This window comes from Prosopis cineraria, unplaced genomic scaffold (genome assembly GCF_029017545.1).
Source record: "Prosopis cineraria cultivar Desert tree isolate PC_DT_omini unplaced genomic scaffold, ASM2901754v1 PC1, whole genome shotgun sequence".
NCBI classification, from domain to species: domain Eukaryota; kingdom Viridiplantae; phylum Streptophyta; class Magnoliopsida; order Fabales; family Fabaceae; genus Prosopis; species Prosopis cineraria.
Window position 1 is genome coordinate 59,240,714 of NW_026555332.1, and position 18,933 is coordinate 59,259,646.

At 36.4% G+C, this 18,933-nt stretch overlaps 3 protein-coding genes and 1 pseudogene across 4 annotated transcripts; 1 reads left to right on the forward strand and 3 right to left on the reverse strand.

The window, feature by feature from the left end:
* Positions 1 to 865: 865 nt before the first annotated feature.
* On the reverse strand, positions 866 to 2,606 carry LOC129302980 (1-aminocyclopropane-1-carboxylate oxidase homolog 1-like; annotated as a pseudogene).
* A 1,295-nt stretch (positions 2,607 to 3,901) lies between these two features.
* Positions 3,902 to 5,499, forward strand: LOC129309027 (rubisco accumulation factor 1.1, chloroplastic-like). The gene is given in 2 exon segments (XM_054950394.1): positions 3,902 to 4,767; positions 4,770 to 5,499. Coding segments are annotated over 2 exon segments (1,326 nt in total). The 5' UTR covers positions 3,902 to 3,981; the 3' UTR covers positions 5,310 to 5,499.
* Positions 5,500 to 8,991: 3,492 nt separating this feature from the next.
* On the reverse strand, positions 8,992 to 10,722 carry LOC129315128 (peptidyl-prolyl cis-trans isomerase CYP19-3). Of its 2 annotated transcripts, none has more exons than XM_054958692.1 (2): positions 10,569 to 10,722; positions 8,992 to 9,648 (listed from the first exon to the last, which is right to left on the reverse strand). In XM_054958692.1, exon 2 carries the CDS (start codon positions 9,627 to 9,629, stop codon positions 9,105 to 9,107), a length of 525 nt encoding a protein of 174 aa, XP_054814667.1. In that variant the 5' UTR covers positions 9,630 to 9,648; positions 10,569 to 10,722; the 3' UTR covers positions 8,992 to 9,104. The 2 variants fall into 2 exon arrangements, with proteins under 2 accessions (XP_054814667.1, XP_054814663.1); XM_054958688.1 differs by having other exon boundaries at positions 10,565 to 10,714.
* Positions 10,723 to 11,959: 1,237 nt separating this feature from the next.
* On the reverse strand, positions 11,960 to 16,052 carry LOC129315121 (uncharacterized). The gene is made up of 5 exons (XM_054958673.1): positions 15,799 to 16,052; positions 13,833 to 14,122; positions 13,610 to 13,699; positions 12,482 to 12,843; positions 11,960 to 12,383 (listed from the first exon to the last, which is right to left on the reverse strand). The coding sequence occupies exons 1-5, from the start codon at positions 15,983 to 15,985 to the stop codon at positions 12,119 to 12,121; spliced, it is 1,194 nt and encodes a 397-aa protein (XP_054814648.1). The 5' UTR covers positions 15,986 to 16,052; the 3' UTR covers positions 11,960 to 12,118.
* Positions 16,053 to 18,933: the final 2,881 nt, after the last annotated feature.

Below are 18,933 nucleotides of genomic sequence, written 5' to 3' on the forward strand. Positions count from 1 at the left end.
GATTTCGCCTAAGTCCCTTTTCTTCTTAGAGGTAGCCAGTCAAACTAACATGCCTTTGGGGGGCGTTTTTGCAGAAACACCCAATTTCAAACTTCAAAGTCTCCGTCGCCGAAGCAGAGGCCAAAAAGTCTTGGCATTCATAACATTATATGTGGCAGTGGATTCCTTTAAGGTGTGTTTAGTTGGAAGGTTTTGGAGGGGAGGGAACATGCTCTTCCCCCCTCGTTTGGATTAGAAAATTTGGAGGGGAAGGGAGCAAAACAATTCTCCTCCCTCCCCTCATATTACTCCCCTCTAATTTAAAATTTTTTAAAGAAGGGCTAAAATTTTTAATCATCTTAGCCTTGATAACTCATCTCTTTACAAGCACTCTTTCCCTTTGTTGTTTGAGTTGTAGTCCACTGTGACAATTATAACTCAACTAATAACAATCATTCATATTTTTTATAAACTCATTGATTGAAACAGAACTGGAGATTTAAATACGGTACCTTGGTTTGGCCGGGGGGGGAGAGCATGATAAATCTGATGGAGGGTGTTGTCGTGACTTGAGAAGACGCAGCAATCTAATAGAGTGAGTGAAGGGAGAGAGCAAGAACGAGAGCAAGAACGAGAGCAAGGGAGCAAGGGCAAGAGAGCGAGGAGCAAAGAGTGGCTGGGTTGAGAGAGACACGGAATGAATGATTGAGGAAAGAGATGCGAAGAAGAGACTGGCTTCGCAAACCACTTTTGCCTCATATTTTAAGAAATATTAAAATATTAAAATTAATTTAAAAATTAACAAATAAAATAATTTAATTCTAAATTTAGAAAAGAAAAGGCTGTGCAATTTGGGTTAAGTTATAAAATTAATTTACAAAAGGAATAACTAAGAAACATAAAATTTAGATACAAGGGTATAATAGTAAATTAGTAAATACTTTCCACCCTTCCCCTCTTAAATCAAATAACAAATCATTAAAAATTATTCCCTCCCTTTCAATAAAATTAAATAAAATAATATTAAAACTTTTTGCGCGAACCAAACACAGCCTAAATTACCAAAGCATGTAACAATGACCATATAATTGATCAACCACTGCCTCAGACCTGCACTCGATGAGAACGTACGGGGCATTTTCTGTCATTTATTTTTCCCACCATAATCTTTTATCATGACTTCACAGACGCCTTATGATCTTTCAATGTCAATAAAAGACACACATAAACCTTTCCCTCAGTAGCTTACGGTTTAAACAAGAAATGAGTAGTAGCGGCCAGCATTGAGAAAACGGCCTGAAGAACTAATTTTCGAAAGAGCCATTTCTGGGCACCCTTCCCGGCCACATAGCATTCCGAGAACGAGAATGAGAATCAGCAACAAAAACAGGACTACTAGACGATGCAAAAAGAGCTGCAGAGGAACACCAAAAGAGAGCTGATAATAATGAAAGAGGGTCAAAGCCTAAAATAAGGGAGTGCAGGGCGGCCAAATTGAGTTGTAATAGGTAACTTAATCCCTGACCCGTGTCTGGGTGTAAAGGGCTGGAGTGGTCTCCAAAAGCAACTCCTTGATGGGAGCATAAACCAGGTCACAAGGTTGGAGATGAGTGCTGAAGAAGCACGCCACCGATGTTCTCGGCCCTTCAAGGTTTGCTACCACTCTGTGTGGCACTCTTGAATCTGTCATTAGAAATAAGCTGAAGTACCAAATTCAAAAGTAAATTAAATTTGTCAGCATTTTCAGATAACACTGACGGGGTGGGGAGTGGGCACTTGCCTGAAGGAGGTCTCCCAGATTGATGACCAAGGCTCCCTCCAAGGGCTGAATAGCAGCCCACTCGTTTTGGTAAAGCACTTGGAGACCACCAACGTGATCTTGAAGAAGGATGGTGAAGAAATCAGGGTCCGAGTGTTCTGTGGTTCCCATGGTTCTGTGAGGCTCGGGGCATTGCGGGTAGTAGTGACCAAACAGCACTTGCCCCTTGGCACATTCCATGTCTTCCAAGTGCTTTGGTTTCAGTCCCAAAGCCTGCGAGAGCAACTCCAACAGGTCTAGTCCCAACCTCTTCATATGCTTAGAGTAACCAATCGTGATCTCCCTATAACATGCATCACTTGTAATTAAGACATAAGAGTAGTGTTTCACTCCTCTGGCGACATATATAAAATTAAAGTGGAGTTGAACATATATACCTGCAAGCTGCGGGCAAGTCCTCGGGTCTAGGAGCTTCCGGGGCCATGACAAAGATCAAAGTGTCTCTCCAATTTGCTGCTTCAGACTCTTAGAGATCAAAGTTGCTGACGAATCTGGATTTCCTGGAGATATCCCGGGAGTAATAGCGCTGCTTCACGTGATGGGGCTCGTGGTGAAACCTGCGAACCCCTTCGATCATGTCGTGAAGGACTTGTTTGGGGATCCCGTGATTAACGACCTGAAAAAATCCCCAGGTTTGGGAGGCCGCCTGAATCTGCTCGATAATATGTTTCCGGCGAGAGCATCTTGATGCAGGAGATGAAGGTCGACCACGGGAATCTGAAGGTGGGTGGAAGGGGATTGGGGTGCTGTAGAAGGGAAGGCATGGGAGGGAGTGACAAAGAAGGGAGGGATGGTGGAGATGCCGCAATCAACGAGACCTTTAACCCCAGCTTTAGTGTCGTCGAAGGCTTTCAGCTGTCGTTCCCTTTCACTTCGTGGCAACTCCGTATTATCCGCCATTGTTGCTACTGCTCTGTCTGGTCAAATGAGAAACAAACGGGGCCGCCTCTTATTTCATGGGCAAGGACAAGAAAACGCGCGTGAGGGAAGAGGAAATACCCGTTTGGATTTGATGCCAACAAAAAAAAAAAAAGAATTTGATACTGCAGAAAAATATCCGCTTCTGAAATGTAAGGTTGGGGAGAGCAGACCAGTAAGAAATGGAGAGAGCATTGGGCTTTCTGCTCCTCCAGCAATTCTGTTTGGAGCTTTGGGCGGTTGGGGGGGGGGGGGGGGAACCTTGAAGAAATCATCATTCAAATTCAATTGAGCAACTTCGTCTTTTGTTTGCCGCGCCACTTGGATTTGTCTACCCGCAGTTCATTCTTTACAAGCTCATAAATTTTACCCCCGAAAAAAAAGTTACAAGTTTATTTAATTTAGCTTATTCAATTTTTAATATTGGTTTGATTAATTTTCTATGTTGACTCGATTCTATTTGAATTTTTAAGTACAAAAATTAAATAAACCAAACCAAACCACTTGTGTATGTGTACGTGTATATAATATTTTAATACTTTGCATGTGATATACCAGTTTGATTTGTTGAAAGAAATCTCTCATCATTTTTTTTTTTGCTAAAGGAGTTGATTTAACACAAGACATGGTTTAACATCTATAGATTTGAATCAAATTTAAATATACAAATTTTTATGAATTCAAATGATGAATCTGACACGTTTAAATAAAAATCTCTTTACGTTCGGCACAAACCATGTTCAAAACTCTGGCTAATCGCTTCTTTGATGCAGAAAACATCACTGTTGATGAGTGCATGTCGATTCATGTTGTGCATGTAGGTAAAAATTAATAAATAACCTAAATTTTATCATTAATTATAATATTTTAAAAAATAAATTGTTAAAAAGTGACAATCAGTTTAGAATTTAAATCGAAGTGTTGTATGATTAACATTTATTTAGACACACACTGTCCCTGATTTAACTAACATTTTTATTAATGCTGGTAAAAAAAAAAACAAACAAACATTTTTACTGGCATCTAGAATTGTATGTGGGTTGTCATCTTTGACATCAACCTCGTTCTGAGGTTTACCATGTTATTGAACGGGAGTATAATACTGCAGTATATAATGGCATGACGTAGGCAGTTTTGTCTGCCCCTAGCTTATTAAAAAAAAAAGGGAAAGAAAGAACTGTATCTGCCCTGGCAAGGGAGGCAGGCCCAAAAAATATCTATAACCAGGCAGAGGCAGATAAGGCGAAAGGAGCCAGAGGCGTGGAATGAGAATGGCCACCATGCTTTCGTTCTCCGTAAACACACTGTCTTTCAAGCCCCTCTCCCCCATCCCGCCTTCCTTCGGCAGCGATCGTCGCTCAATCCTGAAACCCGTATCAGCCATTATCAGACCTTCCAATCCTCAACCACAACACCAACAACCATCACAGCTCTATCAACCCTTCAGGCCTCCCCCTTCTCCTCTTCCCTCCCAGTTCGTCTCCCTGGACACTACAGCTCGCCTCGAAATACTTTCCAATCGATTGGGTCTCTGGCATGAGTACGCCCCTCTCATCCCTTCTCTCATCCGAGAAGGCTTTACCCCTCCTTCGATTGAAGAGGCCACCGGCATTTCTGGCGTCGAGCAGAATCGCCTTGCCGTTGCCGCCCAGGTGCGCGATTCCCTTGTTCAATCCAACGCCGACCCTGAAATTCTCTCCGCTTTCGACTTGAGCGGATCCGAATTGCTCTACGAAATCCGGCTTCTCAGTGCATCGCAACGCCTGGCAGCTGCCCGTTACATTGTCGTGAACAAGCTTGATGGTCAGGGGGCTCAAGATCTGGCCCGCGCAATGAAGGATTTCCCTCGCAGGCGGGGTGACAAAGGATGGAAAAGCTTCGATTATACTCTTCCTGGTGATTGTCTGTCTTTCATGTATTATAGGCAGAGTAGGGAACATAGGAACCCATCGGAGCAGAGAACTGCTGCTTTAGAGCAGGCGCTGAGCGTTGCCGAAACCGAAAAGGCAAAAACTGAAATTTTAGAGGAGTTGAAAGGAGAGGCGGGAGAAAAGAAGAAGCAGAGGAGGAAGTCGAACAAGGGGTGCGGGTGCCGGTGGTGAGGTTGAAGATGGGTGAGGTGGCAGAGGCCAGTTCGGTGGCAGTTCTGCCGGTGTGCAGGGCGGAGGAGAGAGAGAAGGAGCTTATGGAGGCGCCGGTGGAATGCACAAGCGAAGGCGAGTTCGGAGTGGTGGTGGCAGAGAAGGGATGGAAGAGATGGGTGGTGCTGCCTGGATGGGAGCCCGTGTTGGCTTTGGGAAAGGGAGGACTAGTGGTATCGTTCGCGGATGCGAGGGTGTTACCGTGGAAGGTGAATAGGTGGTACAAGGAGGAGCCGATATTGGTGGTGGTTGATAGGACTCGGAACAGAGTGGGTGCCGACAGTGGATTCTATTTAGTGGCGGTTGATGATGGCGCCGAGGGCTTCAAGGTGGAAAGAGGGTCCACGTTGAAGAACTCGGGTGTCGACGACACATTAGGAACTGTGGTATTGGTAGTTAGGCCTCCTAAAGAAGAGATTGATGATCAGCTCAGCGATGAAGACTGGGAGTGAAAGGATAGGAGATATTTGTTTCACTCCCCACGCTTGGAATTCTATCGAAAGAGTCCCGAGATTCAGTTCTCACAGTTTCATTGGTTCCATCTGCTCTTTTTATCCTTCCAAGTTCTGTATTTTGTTGTATTTTCTGATATCTTTTGGTCCGTTGGAAATAAAATAATATAGCAGATGACTTTAAATTCCACTCTATTCCGATCAATTCATTCCTGTATTTTGTTTCGCGGAAGCATGATCATCATAAGTCATGGCAAGTTCATCCCTAGAATGGAAAAGCAAATGAGGGAGAGGATCCGAAACTGGCAGACAGATCATAATTCATCTGGATCAAGGCAAGAGTTTATGAATACCCCGAAAGACTTTATCTGCGGGGTGCAGTCTACCAATGAGCCAAATCAAGAGGCCAATGGTTAATCAGGTGCGTATCAGAATTAAGAACTAACAAAATCCAGAGGCGGAGAATGCTGGCCTTCCAATCTCCGATGGCACCATACTTGAGATTCTTAGCCCAGCAAGCCTGTAATCATAGCATAATTGCCTACAGTTCAGAGCACAAGGATAATATCACCAGTAGCAATTGAAACCCGTGACCATTACAATGATCTTCTTCAACAGGATGACAATAACAAGCCTTATTTTTTATCTAGTAAAGTCAGTATATACCGTGCATATATTGTACGACATCATTAGGGCTATACAAAAATCTTTTAATACAGTTTGACCTTATAAATTATTTAATATAATTATAATTAATTTATTAGTTATTATTATAATTAGTTAATTTATAATAATAGTTAGTAATTTTTTGTATTTTATATTTGTGAAGTCATAGATATTAAATAAAATTTTACTATTGATCAATCCCAATCTTCTCCTTTTATTGGTGAAATTTGATTAGCTTAATGTAATGAACTTTTGACATGTTGACTATTATTTAATGTTGTTCAAGGTTATTTAATTTGAATCTTTTGTGTTGTAATTAAAATATTTTTTGTTGTTGGAAATTATTATAAATTTATAATTGTTGTTGTGATAAATTTTATATAACTATAAGTAATTTTATTGTGTTAATTGAGTTTATTATGTTAAAATAAATTGTTGTCTCTCATAAATGAAAACGAAAACAAAAAACAAAGTGAGATACTTGATAAGACTGGGACTAGTCTCTTAGTCTTACTGGATCAATTTAGTCTTGTTCAACTTGAGTTATACTAAAACCATACCAGATCACTTGTTACCTAATTCAATCCTTTTTATGAAAAGGATCAGACTTTGGGTTAGGCTAAAGTCTTGTCTCGTTCGTCCTTTATGCAGCCCTAGATGTCATTATGCTTTGTTATTTATGAAACTTTTAAAAATGTTGTAAACTAAAAAGTCTAGATCAATAACTTCTAAAGTTCTATTTGGTACATGGGATTGAAGGCTAGGGAGTGAGACTGTAATTAAAAAAAAATCCAACTTTTTATGTTTGGCACAAATGATTGAGCAATTCAAATCCAAACCCAAATTCAATCCTAATCTTACCTTACATAGGATTGTTTGGTACCATCTACATTTAGTATTGCAAAATCATTCATGAGATTGAAACTATTCAAACAAATTGCCCTCGCCTATCTTTCTCTACCTTCCCTTCCCTTCCCCAATGGTGTCTCTCTTATCTCTAGTTCTTGCATCTTTGTCTTCCTCCCTTCTTGATCCATCAATAAGTTAGAGCTTCATCTTCTTCCCACCATCAACATTCATAGTGAGTCATGATTTAGTGGTTCTAGTTTGTGTTTGGCATGGATGTGTGCAAGCCTAAGTTTGCTAGATTTGGGTTCATCTTCATCCCACTATCAACATCCACATCAAGTCGTTAGCTTGAGTTCAAGTTCACCATTGATGGGTTCAAGTTCATCTTCTTCCAAATATGGGTTCAAGTTGTAAATTGATGGGTTCGATGTCCCACCATTGATGGGGTTAAGTTTCAGACTTGGTTCAAGTCTTCTCCCTCCCATTTTTCTCTTTGTTGATGCCTTCTTCTTGGATTCCTTCATCATTAGCTTCTCCATGGTTTTTTGTTCTTTCTTGAATATGAGCTATTGATTTTTGAAAACAAATATATCAATTTTGTTGTTGATTTTGATGCTTTTTACTTAATCTGAGGCAATGCTTTCAAGTTATTTTTCCCTAAATCTTTAATTGACGCTGCATAAATTTCTGGTTGTTTTTCTAGTTTCCTTGAGACAAAGAAAGCATAATGAAGATGGAATAAAGCGTTAGCTTGGGTTCACCATATGGGTAAAAGGAAAGAGCTACAAGTATCTATGTCTTTCTCACAATTTTTTTAGGTCTAATCTTAATCTCATTTTTTTTATCCCGTATTATACCAAACATGATTTTAAAATTTATTCCCACGTCCAATCCAATTTCAACCATGATCTCATTTTCAATCTTTTATAACACAACACTTATTACAAAATAAAGCTAAAAGTATTCTTTTAACTTTCCTCTATCATTCTAACAGAATTTAAAGTTATATGTTTTACTTTTTTCATTGGTGCCATTGTGATTTTCTTTGTATATGTTAAAATTATCTCAAATGATTTTTTACCTTTTTTTCTCTCAATAGGTTCTCCATCCATTTTGTTCGTATATGTTCATTTTATATTTTATCTTTGTGTGTATATTCGCACATTCATCTCAACATTCTTATTTTTGCTACTCCAATTTTATATTGTTACTGTCCCATTAAAGCCCAACATTCACTATCATATAACATAGTTGGTCTTATAATAGTTTGATAAAACTTCCTTTAAATGTATTAGATACCTTACAATCACGAATAGCTCCTTTAGCCTTTCTCCAATTAAATCACTCAACTTGTATCTTATGTGCAATATCTCCATCAATTTTTCCATCATATTGAATTATTGCTCTTAAATATCTAAACTTTTTCACTTGAGGTATGATCTAAACTCTTAATTTTATTTTCAAATTACTACTTAATGATCTCTTATCAAAATTACAATGCAAAGATCTTCAATAATATGTTGATATATACTCTTTCCTATTCTTGTTATACAACACTTTCAATTATTTCAGACATATTACGAAAAGTTAATTTTTTATATACTTTCATTTTTATCATTAACTTTAAATCATGATATGACTATATTAAATAACTTTATGTTAGTCAAGAAATAATAAAATTGACAAAAAATAATTTAATTATTAAAAAATGTCTTATATTTTATATCAAAATTTATTTTTAAAAGATGTCTTAATAAGATCGAAAAGAATAATAATTGCGTCCCCAACACCAGCATCCATGCAATTAAACAAAGTCCCACGTTATCCACCATACATGTGCGAGCATCTAGTTCCAAGCCATATTTCTCACCCTAAGATTGCCCATGCCAGGCATAGAAAAATTGCCAATGAGGCACATTTATCTTTCTACTTAAATTGGGGTTGCATCACACTACAATTTCTATATGCTTGTCAGTCCCGCTCAAGCTTAGACACTGCTAGCATGTGGAATACTTAGTCTAGCCAGCTGCTTCACTGGTGATTATCGATTATGTAATTAGCATACGCAGATAATCTGTTGGTTAACAAAACTACTCTAATGCATAAAAAAGCGTTACGTCTATTAGACAGCTCAATGTTCCAAGCAGCTCTTGTTGCAAAGACCCGGTAAAAAACAGAAAAGGCAATTGATAAATGAAGACACCAGGCACAAAAACCGCCTTATCATTTGGTGATTATACAACTTATTACAGCTTGTTACAATAAATCAAACATTCAACATCAGTTGTCTGCTATCTGACCACAATCTTCAATTACAACTGGTTCCGAGGTCCTCCCACTCTGTGAACCCACTTTCTCCATTTCCTCAACTACACCGTAGCCATCGACAACTTTTCCAAATACAACATGCTTTCCATTGAGCCATTCAGTCTTCGTTGTGCATATAAAGAACTGAGAACCATTTGTATCAGGACCAGCATTTGCCATAGAGAGAATACCAGGCCCCGTATGCTTCAGCTTGAAATTCTCGTCAGCAAATTTCGAGCCATAAATGGACTCCCCTCCGGTTCCATTTCCTTTAGTGAAATCTCCTCCCTGACACATGAACTGCGGAATAATTCGGTGAAATGTGGACCCTTTGTAATGTAAAGGCTTCCCAGATGCGCCAATCCCCTTTTCACCAGTGCAGAGAGATCGGAAGTTTTCAGCTGTCTTCGGGGTGACATCTGCAAATAGCTCCATCACTACTCGACCAGCTTTCATCCTTCCAATTACAATGTCAAAGAACACCTTTGGGTTTCGCATTTTGGTGGTCACAAGGGACCTGATAACAGTAAGAAATTCCCCAACAGTTAGCGTAGGCGGATGTCATCATATCATAGAATAGAAAAGTTATGAAGGCAGGAAAATTGGCGGCATACATTATTATTTTTATTATTATAAAAATTAATAAATTAAACTGAAATATGGAGTGATTAAAAAAAATATGTGCAAGATATATATGGAGGATCAAGGATGTTTGCCGCAAAACGTATTAGAGGTTTCCAACATATTGGAAAACACCAATGATGGTGCGGCAACAGTTGATATAGCTTATGTTAATGTTATGTGCTGACGGAAGAACTAATCAGCACAAGACCGTTCATAAGCAGCCGGGGGGCGGGGGTAAAACCCCAAATGCTTCTAACACATTAAAACATGGATCAGCAGAGATATGGCTCTACAATCTTAAATAGACAAACTACAATTGCAAGCACAGGAGCAGTTACAGCTGTTTTGTACAAAGTGGTGCTATGGAAATATACGTGAAGTATTCGAAAGTAAAACATGAATGAAATTAGTTTCAGAAGGATACGTCCAGGATCCTGGGAACAAATTGCTCGAGAGCGTAAAACAAATTCTTCCAAAAAAGACACAGAGCGATAGGATACCAAGCTAGGAAGTAGGAAACTCGACGCCTGGCCCTAAGTTTCAATGCAAGGGTATGTTAGAAAAAATGTTCATCATCCCCTATAAAATCCTCAAGCACAAAGGACATCCAGATACAGAGGATCACAGAGGGGACGACTCGTGATATCGCACAAGTTTTGAGCTCACAGGCTTCGAACGATAGAATGCCTGCAAGCCTTCGATATGTGCAGTAAAATGCAGGATACAATAATACTTATCAGTATCATAGGAAGACTCGCCAGGGCAGGCTCACAGTGAGGGGAGAATGAGACAAAAGGAGGAGCGAGTACCTACACCAGATAGACGATGAGCAGCGTTGGTGAGGGCGGAGGGGTGAGCGTCTCGCTGAACGGGATTTTAGGATTTTATACTGCAGATGCCGTCTTCAGGGTTTAGGGTTTTGCTTGGTAGTGGTATTTCTTGCTCCTGGGCTTGGCCCATTTCACCTCTGCCTTTTCCAGCCCATTCTAATTTCTTTCTGTCTTTTCATTTTGGTACAATAAACACTCCATCTTTAAAGTTACGTTACTTATATTTGTATTTTCAAGCTTTCAATAAAGCTATTAGTAAGCCACATATGTACGGTGCGTAGGAAAATATTAAAATTTATCATATCATTTGAAACAAATAAGATAATAATATTCTTTTATGCAAATCAATGAATCACAGTTTTTATAAATAGATCTTTAAACATTAGAATGAGAATATTTTGGTAGGAAAAATATACATAATTTTTTTATATTTTCATTATTTATTACTTTTTAACTACATTTTTCTTTGGGAAAATTTCAATTTAATTTCAGTTAAAGTTTCTAAAGTTTTAAAATTTCATTACATACGTGAGAGACTGAAATGAATTTATTGTCTGTAGTGAAACTATGCGCATGAACAACTTGCGTGAAGAAATTAATAATTTTTGTATGAAAAATGAGTAATTGATATAAGTAGAATTTGTAATTCTCATTAATAACATAACATTATTATGAATTTTCAACTTTTATTTCACTTACATCAATTATTCATTTTTTCTATACGAGTTATTCAATATGCCTAGTTTCACTTGTTTATATTCATAGTAATGTTATGCTATCAGAGTTTTAAATTTCAATTATATTAATTATTCATTTTTTATATATTAATTATTAATTTTTCTATACAAGTTACTCATGCGTATAGCTTTATTAAAAACAATAAAATCATTTCAATCAATTTTTTAATTTCATTTCAATCCTTGTACAAGGAAATTTTAGAGTTTTAAGAGCTTTGCCTGAAATAAAGACGAGTTAAGAAGCCATCACTAAAATTCTCTCCTTTTATTTTATGCTTCTCAGTTGTTGAGTCACTCAAATTAAATCTATATGATTTAAATACAATATTTTGTCAACATTATAGAGTTGGATTGTTAAAATTTTTTAAACCAATAAATTCAATTTTTTTAAAACTAAATTATCGTGATATTTAACTGTATTGTATGATACCTTAAATTCTCCCTTTTCATTAGGCCTTTTGCAGAGGGCTGTTTCAGAAAATCGTTAGTTCTTAAGACGGCGAACAAGTCCGAAATTTACCAAGGAATGATGATAGTTAAAAGAGCGCCATGGTTTTAAACATGAGCGAAAATTCCTGTTCTCGGCTACTTCACGGGGCTCCATCACATCGGCACGCAAGGGCACTCGCACAAGCCATATATGAACACACACATTTAACGTCCTGGACTCACATGTCACATCAGTATCTTGATACAACATGCATATACGCTTTTGCTTGCTTATCATAATTGGCAGAGTCAAACGTACACAACAGTTTGCCTCGCGACATCCCACCCACCTTCCACACAAGAATATTCAGCCAAGCCATTGTTGAGCACGACGATCTCCACTAGCTCCAACAGAATGCCGAATGCTAATCTTCTCACCAGCGTATTTTTGTTGGAGCCACTCAAAGGCATTCACATCAAGTTTTCCATTCACAGATTTCCCTTGCTTCCTGCGAGTTTGTTGCTCCCGTATAGATGCCCAAAGTTTCTCAATCGCATGCCTCTGTTGAGCAGTAAATCTTCCCACATTATCAAAGGCATGCTTTACTAATATATCAATTACTGTTTGGCACCTGCAAAAGCGACAATTCTAACATGTTGTGAACAATATGCCAATTATAAAGCATAAGTCTTCAAAATAAATAAATAAACAACTAGCAGCAGCTTCTACCATGGAGTTTTATAACGAAGAGCAGCAATCTCTAAACAGGTTATCAAGGCTTCTCTTCGTGACTTCATTGATCTCTTAGTATCTTCCTCATTCTCATCCTTCTTTATCTTCACTTCGGCTCCATTCTTCTTTTCAATTTTGTTTCCAGGAATCAAAGCATCAAGTCCAAATGGGTCAGCCACCTCCTCCTCCTCATTATCCTTGGCTCTAGAAACCAAGGGTTTATCCTGATTTATTTTGTCACTTTCATCTACCTTACCCATGCTATACTTTAGGGACACTTCTTCATCAACATCATCTTCCTCAGTTGCAACAGGAAGGTTAGATATAGCCTCCTTGATTCGTCCAGCTGCTTTGGAGAACTGTCAAAATTTTGCCAAGGGGAGGGGGGACAAATTATTGATCACAATGTGTTAAAATACTCGTGGTAAACATATAGAACTAGAGGTGATAACAGAATTCCCAGTCTAGTTCTGGTTACTGAGCAAGGATTAAACTCATGACAAATTAATCAGTACCAGACAAAATTAGAAGGTGATAAATTTAATGCAGTAATGATCTCCATCAAGACATTCAAAGACATAGCAGAGTGCCAAGTCCATGGAACTGTCAAAAGTCATAATTACATGACCACTCAGGCCTGTAGCAACTAAGCCAAATCTTGACCTCTTCTGTTTTGTTTCAATGATTTGCTATGGCATCTCCAAGACTCAAGGGATCAAACATGTGCACTCCAAAGTGTAAGCGTCACAGGAAAGCATGGCATATGTGAACATGGTGGATAGCAATCTTGGACACTCAGTAATTCACTCCGCATCTAATTTAGTTGGGCTCTGAGGGGAGACTAAAATATAGATTTAATGCAGTGGCAAATCAAACAGTGTACATTAACAAATTTTTTAATTTCTCTTTGATTTAATGAATTCACATACAAGGGAGACTAAAATATAGAGAAATGCAGTGGCAAGTCAAACATAGGTACATCAACAACAAACAACATACATAATTGGAATGGCATTATATGCCAAACCCAATGCATGTCATTCCAATATGCTTCCGACTGTCTTGACTAGAAAGAAAATTACAATGACTGTTAACAAATTTTAAATAAAACAGTGAGGATCATACCACAAAGCTGTCATCTGTATATAAATCATTTGCCACCACAGCGCTGATTGTCCATGATGTCAATTGATTCTTTTGCTTCTTATTGAGATGCTACATTTAAAGAGTGGGGAGGGGTTAAAAATCCTCAGAGAAATTCCTCCAATTAAAAAAAAAAAACAGAGAGATGAAAGTGAATATCAACATCAAAAGAATTTAAACCTTATGACCCAAGAAAAGGCCTTACTTCAGTGGCATCCTGAGCTGCTGAGAACAGAGCATGATAATCTGCCCGCACCCCAGGATCTGTACAAGGTATGGATGATGACATTGCAGCTTCTAATATAGAAAAAAAATAATCACGAGTTCCAGACTTTACACTTCCTGCCTGAATTAGTTGTATTGCAAGCTTTGAAGCCTTGCTGAACTTTGCAGGGGTCTTGATATGTAAGGATATCTTCTTCATGGCTTCAATAACTTGTGTTTCAGAAGCATCGGTTGTTGTTTTAAACTTTAAGCTTTTTTTAGGTGCTGCAGCTGAAATAAGAAAATGATTTAAGTTCACAAGAAAACAAACTTCAGCATTTCTAACATGCCTAAAAGTAAACATGTAAAAGAACATACATAATATACTGGCATTTCATAAAACTAGGAGTGGAAGTTAAATCTTTTGCTTATAATATGAAATTTCAAGTGCTATAAACCATGGAGAGCTCCACTGGTACGTGCACTGTTATTCCACACAACAGGGTATATTTTTCCTCTAAGTAACTCATTACAAATTCTTTATAATACAACTAAACCTTTGAGAGTTCAAAAGATTCAAGTTCATATATCAAGGCCAAGATACAATCTAGTGCAAGTCTTTGAATGGAAAAAAATTACCAAAAGAGGTGTGAGAGAAAAAGAAACATAAACACAGTTAGGTTTGTGGTTTGTTTTTTTCCTTGAATAGAAACTTGTTAAAAATTTTGGCACCCCAATCCATGTGTAGATCTCCTCCAGTATACTCTTACCATGCAGGCATGCCCACATTTAGTCAATCCTGGGAGCTTTTTATTTATCTCTTCGTAATTATGCTATTCAAAGTTATGAGAGAAAGTTATAGAAGTTTCATTTATATGCATATATACATATAACAAAAGAAAGAGTGGGAATTTTGTGAACTCATTAAGATCTACATGTTGATGATGGATAAATATGTATTTGAGCATTGGTTACAATGAGAGGAGGCAATTAGGGGGGGGGAACCCTTGATATAAAAATCCTGCTATGAAAGAAAAGATAAGGTCTGCACCAAAAGATGTCGACTATCCATCAACATTATCAGGCCATGGTGACTACATTTATGTAAAAGAGTGTATATATAATTCATCAAACAAATATCCTGAAGTTTCATAATCTTATCTGCAGTAACAAGTTATTTTAAATCAACGGAACACCAGAGTAGCAAGTTGCTGGGGAAAGCAGTACTGCTTGAACCGAAGCTATAATACTCATAATCCAATATCAATCTTTATATAATAAGCATTTCCATCAAGTTCTACTGTAAAATGCAAATAGACAAGCAGAACAGACACTCTCTAGTCTCCACGCAGCAATATAATAACTTCAATATCTAATGTTGCAGATATGGAAAAAGGAAAAAGAATATAATCTCTATGGAGACAATGCCGTGAATTTGAAGTGACTTGAAATATTTAAGCAACCTGTTTAATTCAAGTAGATTTAAAGATTCATGAAGTTTAATAATGAGAGCATCCGCACAATTGATTATGTTCGATTTGCAGCTCTACAATACCCATTCCCGTACACAGCAAATATGATCTCTACGTTTCAATTACGATGTCCTTTCTCTTGCAAGAAAGAAAATAGCCCATTAATCTCATTTTTCAAATAAAATATATCCAAAATCACGAATTTAGCCGCCAGATTCAGCTCTCAGCGGAAGAGCCTAACATAAGGAAGAGGTATGCAATAGTCAAAGAATTACCATCAAGAACACCTCCCACGTATCCCTAGAATTATTTAATTATCAAAAGTTGAAGTCTTTCTAAAACGTCGAAAAATCGACTCATTGATTGAGAGTAAAAGGAATCTGAAAGTGCAAAAGGAATTACCGCTCGAATGGGGACCGAAAAAACAAGTTTTCAATAAAAGAGAAGAAAATATAGGATTTTTTTAGTTGTATATCAATGAAAAAAAGCAGTCACCTTCGGAGTCAGATTCAGTGGGCTTAAAGCGCTTGAGGGCACTTTTGAGGATAGGCTTTGGAGCAGAAACAGGAGAGGATTCCCCGATGTCAGCAGGAACTGGCTCTGGAGCTTCGTGTTCAGAAGGAGGAGGAGGAAAAGGGTTTGCAGAAGGAGGGGGCAATCCTGCGAAGAGGTTGTCCGCCATGATTGGCTCTCTCTCCCTCTCGCCTCGCTCCGCAAGGAAAATTTTTAGAATCCAACTAGCGCGTTGAAATGCGAACAGTAAGAGCGTTGGTGCGGCCTCCATTCTTATATGATTTAATAATTTCTTTTAAAAAAAAGAATAGGTTCTAATTTTATCCTCATATTTATTTGTTAGTAGTGTTAAATATTTTATATGAGCAATTTCTTTTAAATATTTTTTTTAGAGTCTAAAAACATTTTTTTATTAAAAGGTCATTAATTTTATTATATTTTGTTAATGTGATATATAGGTGGAGCTCACATGACAATCTGACTATGCCATTTAAAGCTAATTTATTTCTAAATTTTTTTACCAGGAGCACCGAGCATTTTAAAATTTTTTTTAAAAGCACTGAATATTTTAAACTTTTATTAAAATATTAAATATTTTTATATTTAATAATTTAAATATTATTATTTATAAATTTTAATTTAAATTTATAAATTACTTTTTAAATATTAACAACTCAAACTAACATTTTATAAGTATATAAATAAATTTTTATTTTTTAAATATTAATTTTCAATCTTTTCTTCAATACAGTGCCTAAATCATTACGTCTTTTTGTACGTGCCAGAACTTATATTTTAAAGGTTAAAATATATTTTTTAGTCCTCTAATTTTATATGAAGTTTTAATTTAATTTTTAATTTTATAACGTATCTTTTTAATTCTTTAACCCTAACATTATTAGTTTTAAATGATTATTTTTTGTGTTATCATTATTTTTTTTAAACATTAAACTTACTATATCAACAATTTACACATTTGAAAGTTTAATATAAAACTTTATTCAGATAAAACTAACAATATTAATATTAAGAGATTAAAAGGATATTTTATAAAGTTGTGTGACTAAAATAAAATGTTGTGTAATTTAAAGCATTAAATTTATACTTTAGCATATTTTTAACAGTGATTGAGTTTCATAAAGTTTTAAGTTATTTTTTGTAATTTTTTTTATCAACTAACAATCTTTCTCCAAAATCTTATACTATTTAAATTTAATACTCTTTATATGTTACACTATTAGAAGTAAAATCAGAAACATAACAAATCAGAACCAACAATATGCTAACAAAAATATTTATTTAAAAGATATCACTTATTTTATTAATGTGCTGTAAAAAAGTTACTTAATAAAATAAAAATGGAGAGACGAGAAAAAAAAATTCCTTCATTAATTTGAAGGTTCATTCCCTTCATCTTAATACAAAATTAAAAAAATAAAAAATATATAAATATTAAATTGGATAGTGTAATATTTTAAATAATAATATTTAAATTATTAAATATTAAAATACTTAATATCTTAACAATATTAATTAAATTTTATTTTAAAAAAATTTCAGGATGCCCAATGCTTCTAAAATAACGTTTTCAAAAAAAAGTTTAAAAATAAATTAGTACAAAAAGATATAATTAAAGTATTACATCTCACTATGTGTGAGCCCCACACATATGCCACCTTGGTAAAAAATGAAAAAAATTAATAGTTAATTGAAAAAAGAGTTTTTTGCTCTTTAAAAAAAATTTAAAGATAAAATTACCCTATTTAAAAGTATAAATTACCCAACACTTTCAAAAAATAAATATAAAAGTAAAATTGAACTTATCCCTTTAAAAAATTAAGAACTTCACAAATGTGTTGCACTCGTTGATGCATGTACTTCAAAATACAAATTAACTTATCAAGGCATAACTTATTATAGATTTAATATATATATATATATATATATTAATAATAAATAATAAAAATATTCAAATTTGAATGGACGGGATAATAAATACTTTTTTTATTTAAAAATATAAAGTATTTTTAAATGAATTCTATCCCCAATAAAATAATTATTTATTTTTAAACTAACTTTATTTTTTATATTTATTTTTATTTAATAAATTGTTTCATCCTTTAAAAAAAAATTAAAATGTAATTTTATTATAAAACTTTTTTGTTGGGAATGTCTCCCAAACTTTTACTTGAATAACGTTATTCCAAACCAAAAAAAAAAATACAATTTTATCCCACCATTAACAAATGTTTGTCTGTTAAAATTTAATTTGATCTCTTGCTTTACACGTGTCATTTCCTCCCTCTCTCAGCACTGTTCATCTTCCTCACTCTCCCTCCGTCCCCACTGTGAAAAATTTGGAATCTCTTGTCTCTCTCTCCCCCTCCTCTCCGCCACAACCTCTGCTTCTCCTCCCCGTCCCTCTTCTCTATGCTAGCCCTTCTCTCGTGGTCAGAGACTCTGTAACTCCTTCGCAGCATCATCAACCTGGTCACCCTTGTTGTTGTTGCCGTCTTGCATCGGGAATGGCAAACCTGTCACCCCCAACTATCTCGCCATCACAGTCCGACGACGCCTCCACCACATCCTTATATTTTTTTTGTCATCCAGCATTTCCAATGCCACCTTAAGGGCATTATGAATCGCTGTGGCGTCATCGTCCAACATGAGCGGCGCGTAAGAACACACAAACAAGCAATGGAGATGGCGTCGTTTGGAGAAGAAGCTGTAGTTGAGAGTGTTGCTGCAGCTGAACTCATAATCGCGTGCAGTGAGAAGGTAGGGGAACGTCGTGGGAGGTGTTGGAGCCACCATGGTGGTGGGAGATGAGATTGGCGATTGCTTTTGGGGACGTTTTAGAATGAGGTTGAGGTCCATCGTGAGTTTTTCTTTGGCGAAGCCTTTACAGAGCATAAAGAAGATGACTCGTACAATGCTTCACGTTGTGGTGGAGAAGAGGGGGGAGAGAGAGACGGGAGACTTGAGAGAATTTTTCATAGTGGGGAGGGGGAGAGAGTGAGAAAGATGAACAGTATAGAGAGGGAAGAGATGACACGTGTAAAGCAAGAGTCGAATTAAAATTAAACAATCAAACGTTAATCAATATTAACTGCAAGG

Coding starts and splice junctions, on each gene's coding strand:
- LOC129315121 (XM_054958673.1), bottom strand. CDS start 15,985: ATGGCGGACAACCTCTTCGCAGGATTGCCCCCTCCTTCTGCAAACCCT. Junction 14,123..15,798: donor CACTGAATCTGACTCCGAAG/GTGACTGCTTTT, acceptor TTCTTATTTCAG/CTGCAGCACCTAAAAAAAGC. Junction 12,844..13,609: donor ATACAGATGACAGCTTTGTG/GTATGATCCTCA, acceptor AAATTTTGACAG/TTCTCCAAAGCAGCTGGACG.
- LOC129315128 (XM_054958692.1), bottom strand. CDS start 9,629: ATGCGAAACCCAAAGGTGTTCTTTGACATTGTAATTGGAAGGATGAAA.